Source organism: Nothoprocta perdicaria, unplaced genomic scaffold (genome assembly GCF_003342845.1).
Source record: "Nothoprocta perdicaria isolate Ctin4 unplaced genomic scaffold, notPer1 scaffold_4, whole genome shotgun sequence".
Classification (NCBI taxonomy): Eukaryota; Metazoa; Chordata; class Aves; order Tinamiformes; family Tinamidae; genus Nothoprocta; species Nothoprocta perdicaria.
The window spans coordinates 10,662,937-10,678,812 of record NW_020455643.1 but is presented as its reverse complement, the minus strand read 5'-3'; the positions used below and the strand labels follow the sequence as shown (position 1 = coordinate 10,678,812).

Here is a 15,876-nt window from a genome sequence, read left to right as displayed (position 1 = left end):
ATATCAAAGCTAATCCAAATCTTGTGTGGAGACCGCCCCGATGTGCTCTCCATTTAGATGGTTGGAGTGGCTTTCAGACTGCATCTCATGCTACCGCCTGGGGTGTTTGCTATTGGTCCTTTGCAGAGCTCAGATTTGTAATGCATCCAAAGCGGGAGAAGAAAATACATATATCAAGTTTACACGGCATTAAGGACTTCAAGCTTTTTTTTTTTTTCCCTGTTTCTGGCATCTGTTGGTTCCTTCTTGGTCTTACCGTCATTTGGGAAAACGTCTGCAATAAATACGCTCAGATTAGGTGCTCTAAAACTGGTATCTGGTGTGATGAATGAGCTCAAAATTCTTGTTAGTGTTAGGAATAAAACTTGTTTTGAGTCCTTGCAGGTTAGTGATTCATTCAGATTACAGTGCAGACTGTCTCATTACTGGCATGTTCAGTGGAACTTGCAAAGGAGAGACCTCTTGGGTACCAGAGCTTTGCAATCACTAAAGTAAAGATATATTGAAGTTCAGAGAGACTGCATGACTTGCCTTAGCACATCTTCCCTTAGCTGTCTGTGTGCAGCGCCTTCATGATGACATCAGCTTTCCATATATTACAAATATCTCGATAAAGATGAAATGTTGCATGAATAGGTCTGCATATTATGACTGCTGTAAATCATAGGTAGGATGAATCAGGTTGCATGAATATATTCTTGCATTAGGACTTAGTTGAAATTTTCCTTATTATAAATATTAATATTTTCCATAAAGTAGATATTTTAAATCTACTCATTCCTTGACAAATTTCCTGAGAGAAGCATGTAAGGTGAAGAAGGTAATAATACTGTGTTGAGATTGGTAACTTTGAATATAATTGAATTTTTGTACACAATTGACATAGATATGTTTAAAAGAAAAAAAAAAGTTATCTGGGAACCTCTTTTTGTACCTCTTGCAGCACGAGGCAGCCTAAAATATATCTCCAAATACATATGTACCAGAGAAGAGAGCAGTGACTATCGTCCATCTGTATCAGTCAGTCTTAAATGGGATATGAACAGATTTAACTGTTTCTCACAGAGCAGAATTTGAGCCCTGCGCACCAAATCTATTCTGGTCCTAAAGCAGTACCTAGTTCTGATGCAAAACTTGTTTGTTTAGGGATATTTCTAACCAACATGCTTAAGATGAGAGAGTAATATGACTGCAATTGGCTCTAAGATTTAGTATCAGTGTTTCTGCAGAGGCACCTCATTTAGTACAGTCTGCCTTCAGGCTCTGGGAGCTTGGCCTCTGGGAGCAAAGGCCCATAGCTGTGTGCACAGAGGAATCTGTCTTCTCTCCACGCTCATTATGAGAGCAACCAAAGCCCTGTGTCATTTCTGAAAGTCAAAAAAGTGCATTAGCTCTGCTGAACTATAGGAGTAGCAGTGGCCCTTACTGGTCTGCATTTGTTACTTCTTGAAGAGAGAGACCTTGTCCCAACAAATTGGAATTGGCCATTTTGTACATCTACCATCTTACCAGCTCCACCTGATGTTGCCTTGCCACCTGTATTTTCAGACTGATGAAGTTGACTGTGTGGACAACGTGGTCAAATAAGGAAAACAAATAACAAATATGCCAGCAAATAACAAACATATTGGCTCAGGAGGATGTTTGATTGCAAATTAATTATTTGTGTTTCCCAGCTTGTGTTTTCAGTTCTACCAGACTGATGTGACACATCCAGTTGTATTTGGAACTATTTAACCATTTAATGATTGTTTGATTACGTCTTATAAAGCATTCTGCAGTTTATCAGCTCAGTTTCCAAATATCTCATTCCCCTTCCTTCTATTTGATCACTCAGAATGACCACTGATGAAAATTGAGCCATTTTAAGTGTGTCTGTCTGACATCACAGAGCAACTCACACCAGAAGAGGTTTCTAGAATCTGATTTTCTATTTTTTATGATCTGATAGGTTGTGGGGTTTTTTTCCCCCTTTATTTAGATTGACTCAGCTCTGGGTTTTCCAGTTTCTCTATTTCCTCAGTCTGATGCGGCAGTGCTGTTAGGATTTAGCTCACGGAGATTTGTAAGAAGAAAGTCATCAGCTGCTTTTGATTTCTGAAGGAAAGCTATATTGCAGAGGAGGGGCTGCTGAAGGAAGAAGGAAAGTGATGTGTGAATTATAACTGTGCTTCAGCGCTATCCAAATGGGTAAGACATGTCCTTTCCCTCCTTACAGCTCCAGCAATGCACTGGGGCATGAAATAAGGGTCTGTCCCAGCAAGCACAGGCCCTGCACTCTGAGGGTTCAGTCCATGTTGCTCAGGCAGGAAAAAATAAGAACTTGAGAGTTTATGAGGTAGCAACCAGAATGATTAGGATGGCTAGGAATACTTTTTTTTTTTTTCTTTTCTTTTTTTTTTTTTTTTTTCTGGAGGGAAAAAAAAACAAATTTAGCATGTTACCCACTGTGACGTGTCTGAACGTCAGCTGAAGGTGGGCAGCTAACCCCCAGGATTAGCACATTTCCTGAGGGGGAGGAGAAAACCTTTTACCCAAAATGCAACAAGGCAAGTGAACTTTTATTGTGGATGAGCAGTGGGAAGCACTGCCAGCAGCAAGCTAAAGTGATGAGTGGAATAGCCACCCGAGGGAGGCTGGTCAAAGGTTCTTTGGGTTATCTAATGAAGTGCTGTTAACCTAGCACCCTTTAGCTTCAGTACCTGAGGATTTTTTATGAGTAATTTAGTTCTGGCTTGTATCCCTAAACTCATTGGATACTTGGAGATTTTTTTTAGATCATATTTCCATAGATTTGTAGTGTTTTTCTTTCTTTCTGTGTGAAAAGCCACACAGCTAATAGCACACATTCATCCTGTAGAGAAGGATGGTAGTGGATCGAGCCCAGGAGCACCCTGAAAGCCCTGGTAATAGGAGGGTATCTTGGTCAGATTGGGCAAATCACCTCCCCACATGCTGTTTGGTGAACAAGACTTCTGGCACCAACATTTACCAGCTTCCGAGACTGCATATGTCACCTATAACAACAACAGGTAAAGAACTCAGTTTTATTTAGAGAGAAATTTAGAGAGTTGTTTTAAAAGTTTTGACTAAGTTCTTTTAAACCACAGTGGATAAAGCTCCGTCCTGCGTGGCACCATCCTGCCCTTGCACAGGGTCCTGTTGAACTCATCAGCAGAGTTTCACCATTACACAATGCAGAGCCCAGGCCCACGGGCCTCACGCTGTTGCAAACGTTGCTGCAAGGTGCATGGCTTCTCCTTCCCTCCCAGCTCCCCATCAGGGCCATTGGTCTTCCCGCACATGATCCCAGCAACAAACTGGTGGCCAACACCACAGCACCTGGTAGAAAAAAACACCCAATAAGTATTCGTGCGCTTTCAGCTCCACTTTGCAATTTAGATTAAGGAGGAGGACCCAAGAGCACGCATGGCCCAGGAGCTCCCAGCCACCGTTCGGGTTGTGATTCCATGTCCTCGGTGCAGCAAGATGCTCCTCGCTCTCGCTGCGCTCCTTCTGGAGGCTCGTGGGCCTGAAGATGAGTGACACGACACAGAAAGACACCAAGCCAGCCTGGGATACCTGTGATGGCATAAAAAGGTCTTGGTGGAGGCGCCAGCATGTTTCCCTTGCGGGCCTCGCTCCCACAGGGCTTTCCAGGGTGGGCTGCAGCTCACGGGCCTGGCTAGAGGACATAGAAATCGTTGTTGTTCGATAAATCACCGTAGTGGCAGAGGGCGAGCGTGGGCACTTGCGCCGGCGCGGGCTCTGCCCGGCTCCTGTCCGGAATGCCCTGCGCCTCGGGCCGGCCTGAGCCCGGCTTGCAGAGATGAGTCTCCCAGCGGGCCTCGGCCACGGGCCCGTGTTTGTGCTGCAGTCCGCTCTCGCCATGGCAGTGGGTCACGCAGCAGCGGCAGGCCAGGAAGCGCTTGGCCCGGTGCTTGGCTCTCGACCCGGGCGTGGAGGGCGCTCCTGTGGCGGCAGCCGGCGCCTGGGGCTGCCCTTTCAAGCGGCTGCGGCGCCGCTGGACGGCGTCGAGGCTGATGTCTGACTGGGAGGAGCAGCTCTCGTTCCAGGCCGAGCCGGCGCTCAGGCTCCGCAGCGGCAGGGCCAGGCGCAGCGCCTTCCAGAAGTGCGAGCCGGCGCGCTTGGACTTCTCGCCCTTCCACGTGACGAAGGAGACAGACTCCTTCAGCTGCAGGATGCTGGGGTGGGAGCGCTGCAGCGGCCTATACTCCACCACAATGAGTTTGGTGGCGATGGCGTTCTGGCACATGATGCCCAGCTTGAACTCCAGCAGGCTGATGCTCTTCTCGGTCAAGTAATCGGGGCTGAGGACCACAATCATCCTACGGCTCCTCTGAATGAAGTCAAAAACGGCTTCAGTGGTATCTACGGGTACAAGGGCAGAGGGGAGGAAGAGGAAGAGAAAAGCCAGGAAAAGCTGTTTCACGGCACATCTGCACAGACAGCCCTTCCCACAGGAGAAGGGCAGGGGGTGGAAGCCCAGGGGAAATGCAGGAGTTTCCTAAGGGGTAGTTCAAGAACCATCTGCTGCAGCGCTGGCGTCCTCTGCATCAGGAGAGCAAAGCGAAGCAGTCACATAGTTGGGCCTCAGCTCGCACCAGCAAGGCTAAAACCCGCCTCCCTCCCGCTCATGCTGCTAATCCAGAAATGGAAACATCCAAACTTAGAAGTCGGGAAACGTCAGTCTTAAACTTCTCCATCAGTTCCCCTAGCTAGGATGTGGGGTGAAAATACTGTCCTTCAAAGCATTTTTTTATGGCTAATTACAGTTTGTAAAGCACAGCAAGATGCTTAGCGGGAATGGTGCCAGGCAAGGGCAGCATCTCTTTTATTATGAGCACTGAGAAGCACAAACCTAAAGGATGTCCTTGGATTTAAGATATCTATGGCTTGTGATGCAGTAAGCATCTTGAAGGTGTAATGGCTAATGGGGGAGCAGTGCAAAGGATGGGAATTAATAGAGCCGTGGCACTTAGCAAATCAAATCAAACTGATTAGCAGAATGGTTGTGAGAACTTGAAGAAAATGGAAAAGCTGCCCATTTGCTGAGTGCTGGTGCCTGATACAGGGGGACCTGAGGACAAGGTGGTGTTCACCAGGATAGGAAAAGCTAGAGCAGGAGCTCTTGCAGACTCTGTGAGAAAACCCTCTTGTAGGATATGTCTGGTAGAGAATTTTCCTGGGGGAGAAGAGTTAATTATTGTTTCCATCTCCTTTCGCATTGTGAAAATCACAGAGAAACTATGCAATGGGAAGTGGAAGTACCGCAGCAGCTTCAGCTCTCGTTTCAGCCCCACTTTTATTTAGTTTATTTGCTATGAGGGGTTGGGGCTGTTCAAGGCGGTGAGAGCAGTGGGAAGGGAGAGCTCTCTGCAACTGCAAGCAGAAGAGAGTGGTAATTCAGAGGGCTTCTGCCCTGGCATGTTGTCCATGCTGGTATCCTGACACCAGCAAGGGCTGATCACCACAAAAAAAAAAAAAAAAAAAAATTTGATGCCCCGTTTTGGAAACTTTCCTCACCCTCTGCCAGTAGAACAGTGGTGTTTTATGTAATAAAAATACTGCTCCTTCCATGCAGTGCCCTTTATTCTTCCAGCACTTGACTGTTTCTGTTTCCTTTTCTCGCAGTGGAAAGTGCACCGTGTTGCACCTCAATGCATCTTATTTTAAAACCTCACAAAGAAATATTTTTTTCAAAGACAGCTGTAAAATTCATTGTCAGAAGATTACTTGAGGACCAAGGGCCTGTGATAAAAAATAACTGAACAATAATCTTCTAAGGGATAGTTAGAAAGTAAGGTACTGTCTGGTTGAACAATGTAATACTGGAAAATAAATAAAGCTGTTTGGAGTATTTTTTCTTGTATGCAGCTTTTTAGGGATTTTTCCCCACAGCCAGAGGAAAACATTCATTAATTAAAATCAAAAATAAATGATAAAGTCAATTCTATCAAAAACATCACTTAAAGCTGCGAAATGCTCTAACCACCCTATTTCAAAGGCACAAAGAATTATCAGCAACCAACAATTTACTGAGTCCAGGTCTCATACAAACCTTTCTATAACTGATTGAAATCTATTCTGAAATCATCTAGGCTATAGCAGTTTGTAATAAGAAAAGCACCTTTACTAGTTTAAAAGACTTTTTCTTTTTTGAAACTGAAATCACAGAATCATAGAAAAATGTAGGCAGTAACAATCCTTGGGAGGTCACCTATTTCACCTTCCTACTCAAAAGAACAGATTAAATTAATGTGAATGATTCCTGTTGAAATGAAATGTTTTACACTGAGATGACAATGATGGTTTTCTTTTATCAGATTTTGAGTTTGCTATATTTTTAGAAACTCAAAAGTTCTTTTCAGCATGGAAAAGGTAAGAAGTACATTTTATTCCTAGGAATGGGATATCCTTTAGACTTGCCTAGCCAGGACAACTCAGGTCTGCAATCAGATGTCCAGATTATCCAGACTATTAATTCCACCTCACAAAACGTCTCAGGTGGCCATTTCACAGGGTGCAGGCAGGGTGCTTCCTGCCAGTGACACCAAGAGTAGGATGGGACACCAACAGATACCAACAGAGCTGGAAATCAGGTACCCTTAGATACCTGCCTTTCCCCTATAAAGAAAAAGGTAGATTTCCAAGTTCTGTCCAAAACTCTGGTTTGGTTCTTGGTCTCCCAAGCAAAGGGATTGTGTTTCCTTCTCATTTTTCTGCCCTGTGATTGCAGAGTGAGTGCTCCCTGGGTCAGACTGTGTGTGTGTGTGCCTGTACAGCTGCTGGGTGACATGTGGCTGCTGCATGTCTCTGCATTCTGCCTTTGTCGCCCACATGGCAGGAACAGTGTCCAAGGCTGGGGCTGGGGTCTGTGGAGCCAGGAAAATCCCACCTTCTAAGGAGGTGCCCCCAAATGATCTTGATGCATGGCCTATACAGAAAATGAGACTCATGAGAAATGTCCAAGGACTGAAATGCAAAAGTGAAAATGTTTTATTGAAAAGCAAAATAAAATAACACTGACACTTCACAGATCATATAACACAAAGGCAAAAACATACAGAAAAAAAAAAAAAAAACAGAAGGGAAAACTCTGGAACAGCTGTAAAACATCAAATGGCACAGGGGGAAAATATCCATTCCAATTTGTGCAAAGCTGTTCCCCCATGAAATAACAATGAGGAACTTTGTATGAGCTGCATATTGATAAATGTTCGGTTACAGCACAGAGACCCAAATGAATCAACTGAACTAGACAAACATTGCGACGGGCTCTTCTAATGGAAACCACATGTGGCAGAGGAGGCAAGGGAAGGTTTAGTCGAGGGGCTTTGCAGAGCTGCACTGCAGCTGACATTTGGGTTTGCCCCTGTTCTGGCAGCTTCCACCAAAGCCAGGGGTCAAGCTTCAGTCCTCTCCTTCCACACTGCTCCCTTCAGACCTCTCACGCCCAGTTTGGACCACCTCACCTTTTGTCTTATGGATGCTCTGCTGAGCTTTTGCTTCGCATCTCTCAATAACCCTGTTCTGGTGCTGCAGTGGCACCACAGTCCACTGTACTTTATGCTACAGAAAGACCAGACCCATTGTTCATTCGGTAAACTTTTAGAATATGAACAGCAAAGTAAATGAGGGAGCTTTAATTTCCTAAATAATAGGACTTAATAAAATATTAGCAGAAACTCTCAGTGCTTCAGCCAACAGTGAGATGTGATGTGGCGAGGTCTGCAATGTTAATTGAATTTATGCATATTTCTGAAACATTTTTTTAAAAATCAAATTGGAATCTCACACAGTTCTGCTCTGGCCTCAGGGCCCTCCCTCTGCCTGCAGATCTGGCAGCTGCTTACAGAGATGCTAAAAACATGAACAAAAAGACGAAGCTGGGCAAAACGATGCAGTCACAAGGGCTTCACAAAGCTTAGCATATTTCTGGGTGCTCTCTCATACAAATGAAGCCAAATGGAGTATACGAACTCGATGGGCCTTTCTGCAGGCAGGGAGGGCTCAACAACAGCAAAACTTTTAAGCACCTCAGAGCACATGAGACCCCCACTGCCTTCAGTGAAGCTGACTGCATTTTTTCACCCGCTTAAAGCAAAGCTTATCAGGAGTGGGGAGGAGGATGAAGAGGAAGGTGATAAAGAAGAAAGCTCTATTTGTTCCACGTTTTTACAGTACCTGGCCCAGTGGTGTGGTACCACTGCAGTACCATCAGTAATCTTAAGATCCTAAGGGCAAGGGGGGGGTTGCTGACACCATGAATCAGCCTCACACTTTTAAAGCTGGGCTGCAGGCTGGATCCCCTCCAAAACCTCACAGCCCGCTTGCAGGAAGTGTGCATGTGCTCCAACACGTAGTGCTTTTTAATACCTTATGTATAGCTACACCTCACCCACTGGACACCAGCAGAGCGAGAGCATGAGTCAGAGCTGACTCGAGAGTGATCATTATCTACAAAAACTCAATGTGCATTTAGTGTGTTTAACACTGGATTCCACAATTATGTGGGAAAGTAGCTACAGAATATTAAGGAACCCCCAGAGCTTGTAGTATTATGTGAGAACATTGTGATCAACAGCACCAGCCAAGGCCCGCTGTGCTCTGGTCTGCCCTGCAAGGGAAGGGACGTTCCCTCTTCCTCTGCAGGGCAGATGCATTAACACACAGGCCCTTTCCTGTGCCTGCTGCCTCCCATTTAAGCCAGGACGGGTACTCTGTGGCTTTTGTGAAAGGCTGCAGAAGCTGAGACAGACCTTCTGTTCTGCAGCTCTGAACTGCGAACAAGAGGGACAGAGGTTTGCTCTCTAAAAACCTGAGCCCTGAATTACAAAAACAGCGGTCATACCCAGACAGTATTATCCAAGGGGTACTGTCCAGCTGGATAGACCTAAGAGCTTTTAAAAAGGGAAGTTTAGATAAGTTTATGGGGTCCCCTGGGAAGCTGGGCCCATCATAAAATCATAGAATGCTTAAGGTTGGAAGGGACCTCAGAGGTCATCTAGTCCAAACCCCTGCACACGCAGGGTCACCTAGAGCACGTGGCACAGGGCTGCGTCCAAGCGGGTTTTAAACATCTCCAGAGAAGGAGACTAGATACCTAGTGTTGTGCTGGTGCCCTCAGCAGCACTTTCCACAATGCTTTCCCACTGCAGCAGCACAGACAGAGCAGGGGTGTTCAGTAGTAAATTGGGGTGCCTTGCAGTGCTTGTGAAGTCCCTGAGTTTATTCTACAAATAAGCACCTCTCACACATGCTCCATGACCTGTGCTAACAAGAGTTTCCCTGGGATTAAGGGCATTACAGCCCTGAAGGATCTGGGACACTCGGAGGACTTCAGAGCCCCAGACACAGACTGCTTATTAGTAGAAATTTCAATTCAAACAGCATATAGCAAAGCTTTAAAAATACAAAAATGTTTGTTTCTGTAACATTCATTTTACACTTGCAAACTACCTGAATGCATCTACATCCCCTGAACGTGGGGAGAGACAACAAAGAGCCTCAAGAGCGTAGGGGTTGTAGTACACTTCCCCCATGGAAGCAGGAATCTGCAATCCCACAGGAGCACGAGGTGAGGACACATGTGAGAGGCACCACACCAGGCACCCAGTTCGGACTGTCCCCCGGCCTCCAGGGTGGGGGCAGCGAACAGGAAGGAGTGTAGCTGCTTAGGAGGGAGAGAGAGCCCTGCCTGGGAGTTTAAAGAAGGGGTGGAAATTGGAGCTGGGAGTACTGGCCTGTCCTGCCATGCTATCGCCTCAGACTGGCTGCACCTCACCTGCACAGGCCAAATTCAGACCTTGAGCCTGTGGCTTTTGGAGCTGATTAAAAGCGTTAGCATTTGCAGAAAGGAGGCGCATTTTTGGTCAGGGCAGCAGGAAAGCGGCAAGGAGGCAAAACTGTCCTCTGAAATGTTTGGGACAGAGTCCTTCATGGCAAACTCCGAGTTCCTTTCCACTCCCCAGCCTAACTTGTGGATTTCTTTTTTTTCTGATAGTCTCTAATGTTTCTTAGGGAGAAATATGAAGGCTCTTGCCCATCAAAGCTTGAACTCTGGCTAATTTTTTTTACTGGCATTTCCACCTGCAGCTGCTTCCAAAACCTGCCTTTTGGAAACTTGGATTTCTCGCCCTTCCATTTAATGACAGTCAAGGCTGCCTTGGCCTGCTTCAGCTCCTTCACCTTGCTCTTCTTGATGGCTTTGTACTGCACTAGAATGACTTTGATGCTGCCCTTGGAGGCCATATTCTCTAGACCAGCCTTGAGCTCCAGCAGGGCCTGTGTCCCCTGCAAGACGTAGTTGGGGCTCAGGACAACAAGGAGGTGGCGGCTTTTCTGGATGAAGCTCAGGGTTTCATCTGTGACAACTGGGAGAAAGAAACATCAAGGTGGTTAGTGATGGCTGAGAACAGGCTGCTAAGCTGCTAAGGTAATTCCAGGTACCTCTTCGAGGGGACAATAAAATCCCTTGGGAGCCCCTCCAGAGACTGTGCTGCTGCTTCCCAACATTGCAAGCGATCCCAAGTAGGGTCTCCTATCCTGCAGCTGGTACCCACCTCCCCAGACAATGACGTCCAGTGCTCCCAGCCTCACTCCACATGCCTGCTGATAATACGTGGGCACGGAGTCTGAGATAGCTACCTGTAAAAAGCGCTGAACTATGTGGCAATGACACCTTTTGATGCCAGGACCAATTGGACCACACATAACCTCAAGTGGGAAAAATACAAACAAACAAACAAAAATCATTTCAAATAGGTGGCAGGAAGCCTATGCTTTAAACCTCCTTTGGCTGGTGTCCAGAAAAACTGCGTGTGATCCTTTCACCTCTCTTGCTTCAGTTTCCCAACAGCAAACACACACAAGAATAATCTATGCCCTCCCTAAGTGTCCTTACAGGTAACTTTACTCTGGAAATCCTGTTAAATACTATTTTTTTTTACAACTGCTCCTGTTACCATGATTGATGAAGGCAGATTTGTGTGTTTCTAGACATAACAAGTGCAACTGCTCAGAGGATTTTTAATGAAGTGTCCAAAAATGACACCCTTAGAGCTGAAGACATGTCCCGGTAACTATGGATCCTCTGTGATTTTCTAACCTCTGCAGGTACATTGTCCTTAGCCACCTTTCTGTAATTAATGTGAAGTTTCTTTGTAGCTGTGAATCCTCATGGTTGCTCCCTGTTGCTGGATCTCCCACACTTCATTGACAACAGAATGTTCTTGACTGGTCAGAAAATACAATGGAGAATAAAATAACACTGATACATAACTTCATTTAGCTGTCAAGCACGTTTGATTAGTTCCTGTCTAGCAGGATAATCCATCTCCCACTGCTTCTTCATCAAGGACAACATAATTCTCTACCTATGACACAGATGCACACACCAGAGGCAAGACATCAGCTGCCAAAAGCTCTTTCCTGGCCTGGCATCTCCTCCCAAGGAGGAGATTAGTCAAATCCCAGCTAAGAAGCTGTGGGAAAGCCACAATAATGTTGCATATGGCACTGCAGTTAAAAGTGACCCTCTCAGGGCTCAGGAAGGCCTGGCCTTTGAGTTTCATCAGAAAAAGGCAACCAGTGAATACTGCTGTGTATAGAGATGGGAGCACGTTCCAGGGTGGGAGGGGGGCTCTAGGCAGACAGCTGAGCTAGGGGAAAAATGGGAAGGATGGAAAGAAGTGGCAGAATGGAACAGGAGGGAGATGTATGTCCCAAGGAACTACTTGTGAGAACAGGCCTGTCTGTAGGAGCTACCTGGGGCTGTTTGGAACTCTAAACCAGAGGGTGTTCTGGAAAGTCCAGTTTAACAGCTGGGCTGCCTGGCAGGCAGTGTCTGTGCAGGAGAGAAGTGTAGGACACATCTATCCATTCAGTCTTGTGTTCATGAGCTTGCAACCCTTTTGAAACAGGCAATGGTCAGCACTGGTTCAGAAGAGCTTTTGCAGTAAAGCTGCAATGTCCTTCTTCAACCCCCCTCAGGAGCTCTGCATTGGGACATTATGATGCCAATATTGCTGTTCCACAGACAGCAGCTGGAACAAGCCAAAGGCAACCTGAGGACACGCTCCTCTGCACCAAGCACAAGACTCAAGTTCTCAGCAGGGCATTTCCTTATGGCAAGCACAGCTCAATATGCAGCCGTATGTGTCCTTGACCATGCACACAGCAGAACAGTGGGGCACATGGGGGCATATAGCATGACTACTGTGCTAGCTGTTCTTTCACCCACATCCATGACCAAGATAAATGGCAGGTTGACCCAGAGGTTCTTTTGCCATGCAGGCTGTTGTTCACCACAACACAGCTCGGATGATTTTAATCTTTAGCTCTGACTGATTTTTTCCTCTCTCTCACTTGGCAGCAAATTGGATCAGGGTTGAGTGGGAGGAAGGAGACAGCTGTCTGCCTGCATCCCCACTGCCATCAGTTGAGATCTTCTCAAACTTCAGCAGCCAAGGAGTGATGGGCAGAGACCACAATCTGCTGGGCAAATTCCAAAGGCTGCGTGGCTGCAGGCAGCGTGGCTAGCCAGCCATCAGGCAATAACTGCATCAGGATAACAAGCCTTACTAAGTAAACCTCTTTCACGCTGCTAATGAACACACTTGTGGCCTACAGTCTTGAGCAGCACAGACAGAGGAAAGTTGATCTACTTATTAGCCTATGTTAGGCATAGGCTCTCTAATTAATGAAGGCAGGTAGAAGACCTCCTGGGAGGACACATTATCTTCTCACTGGCAGGGTGCTCTACATCCTCCCTTAGGCAGAAACCCCTGGTATTTATGGTCATTCAATAATACTGTCTGAGACCTACCAATCTGGTCCAGTATTGTCCTCTCCTCTATCTGTCTTTCTAACCTTGACTTTATTCCCATTTCTCAGCTCAGCTCAGAGGGCCAGTTGCCTTGTGTTGATAAGATACATCACTCCTCGTACATTACTCTTGCAGAGAGAAATGGAGATGAACAACCTCTACCTCTTTACCACATCAGCCTTTCAGGTGACTTGGAGCAGCTGCTACATTGTAATATGAAGCAAAACTATTAGAAAATACCAACAAAAGATGATTAACAGAGACGGGGAAAATAGAGAATAAAATTAAGCTAGAGAGGTCAGCTCCTACTAATTATCAGTACTACAAAGACAATAATGAAGGGAGGATGAGCATGCAGCACAACACCCTGTGAAATACTCACTTCCCCCAGGGAGGCTGTCTCTGTCGAAGATACAAAGCTTGTACCCAAACTCATTCTCCAAGACTCCCCGCAGCGTCAGCAGCACAAATTCCTCCTCTTCTGCATTTCGTGCGTAGGACACATACACATCATACTCCTTCCCATCTGAGCATTGGGATTACAGAGAACCACAAGGAACAGAAAAGACATTTGTGATACTGGTTGAGTCTTTCACTTGCTTCAAAGGAAAAAATCAAATGTGAAGACCTACTTTGAGCTATCAGGACTTTCCAGGTACTAAGTCTGTGGACTAAGGCACACTGATCTCTATAGTTAGAAGAGAGCAGTCATGTACCTTAGATTACCCATCCAGAGGGTCCATACTACCCAGACACCACCACGCTGCTGAAGCAGAAGACTGAAGCAACATGACCACCTCAGTCTGTCCAGAGTTCCCCTTGCACGTTTACATCTCTGACATTGCTGCTGTCAAACCCCATGAGCAATCCCACCAGAGATTTGCACCCTCACTACATCCTCTGAGAGTCTTAGCACTCTCTCAGCAGCTTCACACAACAGGCTGTAAAGCAAGAAATTAAGATCCTCCTCATCCTACAGAGGGAGAAATCTCAGCCCAGAACCCGAGAGATGAATTCTGAGAAGCATAAGAAGGCTGCGTCAAAAATGAGCATAGACAGGTCATTTCCAGATCCTACATTTTAGATACCCTCCCCTTTCAGATGCTTTCTTCAAATTAAAAACAAATTACATGCGCTTCTTTAATCCTTGCACAGGGTGACTAGAGAAACTTGGCAACTCAGCTCTGACTGTTTACATCACATTAAATAGGCAGTCTTTAGTGGAGCAGTGTCTTGCAAGCCTGACATGTCAATGTTTTACCCCACTAACAATATGAAGGATTTATCCCTGTCCTTCCCTCAGGCTCAAGTGTGACTCCTCTTGTTCTAAAATGACCCAGAAAACTGCAGGTACAAACATGTAAGATCAAAATGTTATTATGTTGTAAAGAAAGTTAAAATGAGCTTATATGGAAATCCCTACATACAAATGAAGGGTTTGGGTAGCAACAGGATAAAATTAAGATAACATCTTTAAATCCTTACCTAGAATGGTTTCATCTGTTCCAAAATGAGCCCGATAGAAGAGAACCATTTCAAGCCAATAAACATGATAGATGACTATCAGCACCACAACGAGCAGGATGGTCGCTCCCAGTCCACAGGCCAGCTCCACGGTGTACTTTGGTGGCACAACTGAGTTTGAAAAGAGGGATTCTGCTTGTCAGGGCCTTCAGCTAAGTAGGAACAAATCTGCATCATATGTAGCCAAGGAGCAAAGGAGAACACTGGGAATAACAGCCAAGAGCTAAGCCGACCCTTCAGAGGAACAAGGCCAAACCAAGGCCATTCTGTTAGGACACACCATGGCTGGCCACCAGTGCCCTTTCTGGGTTACCAAGTGTAGATGGGACTGGCAGGGCACAGGCATCAGTACAAGTCAGAGCAAGGGTTGGTCTTCTGCTTCTGAGTGAGATTGTGAGCAGACAGTTGATACAACAACCCATAGATGGAAACCACTCACATAGTTTAAAGCCAGCTCATGGATTGTGGCCCTCCCAGGACCACGTGCAGCCTCCTAGAGCAACACCACAGCAAAAAGCCAACCAAAGCTCATCCTCAGCAAAATAAAAGCCATAGCCACCATCTTCCCTTCCCATCAAACATACACAGTTCTTGTGGCTTGTCCACTGGTAACAAGAATATAACTAGCTATGACCTAAATTTCTTTCTGTCAGGAAAGAAGAATCTGGGTCTATCTCAGAAAAGTTGAAATACTGGCAAACAAATAGGGCAACCTGTGCACACCAAACCACAAGAGAGTCCCCCTCCATACAGGGTCTGAAAGGGCATTACTGTTTCTTTATAGTAAGGACAGGAAATAACTCTAATTATATATAAATATAAATATTTAAATATAATTAAATATTTAAATAAATATGTAATATATAAATATAAATATATAAGTATATAAATATATAAAAATATAAATATTAAACTAACTCTGGGTAACTCCATTTCTATGGTGATTCAAGTGGCAGATGACATGAGCACTAATAAACTGCATGATAAGAATAGTAAATCAAAACATCACCAGTTTATAAAAAATTTTATTGGAAACCAAACCACCAAAAAGAAAATGGAAGGAATCTAACAAGTTTCATCAGGTGATAACAGCAGCAGGAAAGATATAGAAACTAATAATAAAGGAAGGGGTGGAGAGACTTTTTTTTGCAGACAACCTGTACAGCTACTTTCTAAAAACCAGAAGGCAAGTGGGGGATTAGGTTCTGGCACGCTTGCTATTCCTATGCATGATGGGATGATCCGCCTTGAATTTAGCTTAAGATTGTTCTGCCAACAGTGGTCTGGGCTCACTCTTGCAATTTTGCTGTGGAATGGAGCAGAAAGGAAGGTCTTTAAGTAACCAGGCTTATTCAGAGGGAACCTACTCAACTGCCTCAGGTGCAGCTGGAGCAAGCAGGAGAATGAGAAGGGAACAGATCCTAATGATCAGCCCATTGGAAACAGCATTTAGGTACTGCTGAATAGAGCAAGAATTTGAAAGCTTTAGATTCCTTGCTGCT

The 15,876-nt window shown here is 45.4% G+C and overlaps 1 protein-coding gene across 4 annotated transcripts in view; it reads right to left on the bottom strand.

Moving 5' to 3' along the window:
- Positions 1-3,685: 3,685 nt before the first annotated feature.
- Positions 3,686-15,876, bottom strand: part of IL1RAP (interleukin 1 receptor accessory protein) — a 44,660-nt gene continuing 32,469 nt past the window's right edge. For 2 of the 4 annotated variants that reach the window (XM_026045399.1, XM_026045400.1), the window contains 3 exons: positions 14,336-14,485; positions 13,233-13,376; positions 3,686-4,392 (listed from right to left, as the gene is read on the bottom strand). In XM_026045399.1, coding sequence (XP_025901184.1) covers positions 3,686-4,392; positions 13,233-13,376; positions 14,336-14,485 — 1,001 coding nt within the window. Of the gene's footprint in view, positions 4,393-9,932; positions 10,398-13,232; positions 13,377-14,335; positions 14,486-15,412; positions 15,681-15,876 lie in introns of those variants that run through there. The other 2 variants (XM_026045401.1, XM_026045402.1) reach the window with 2 other exon arrangements.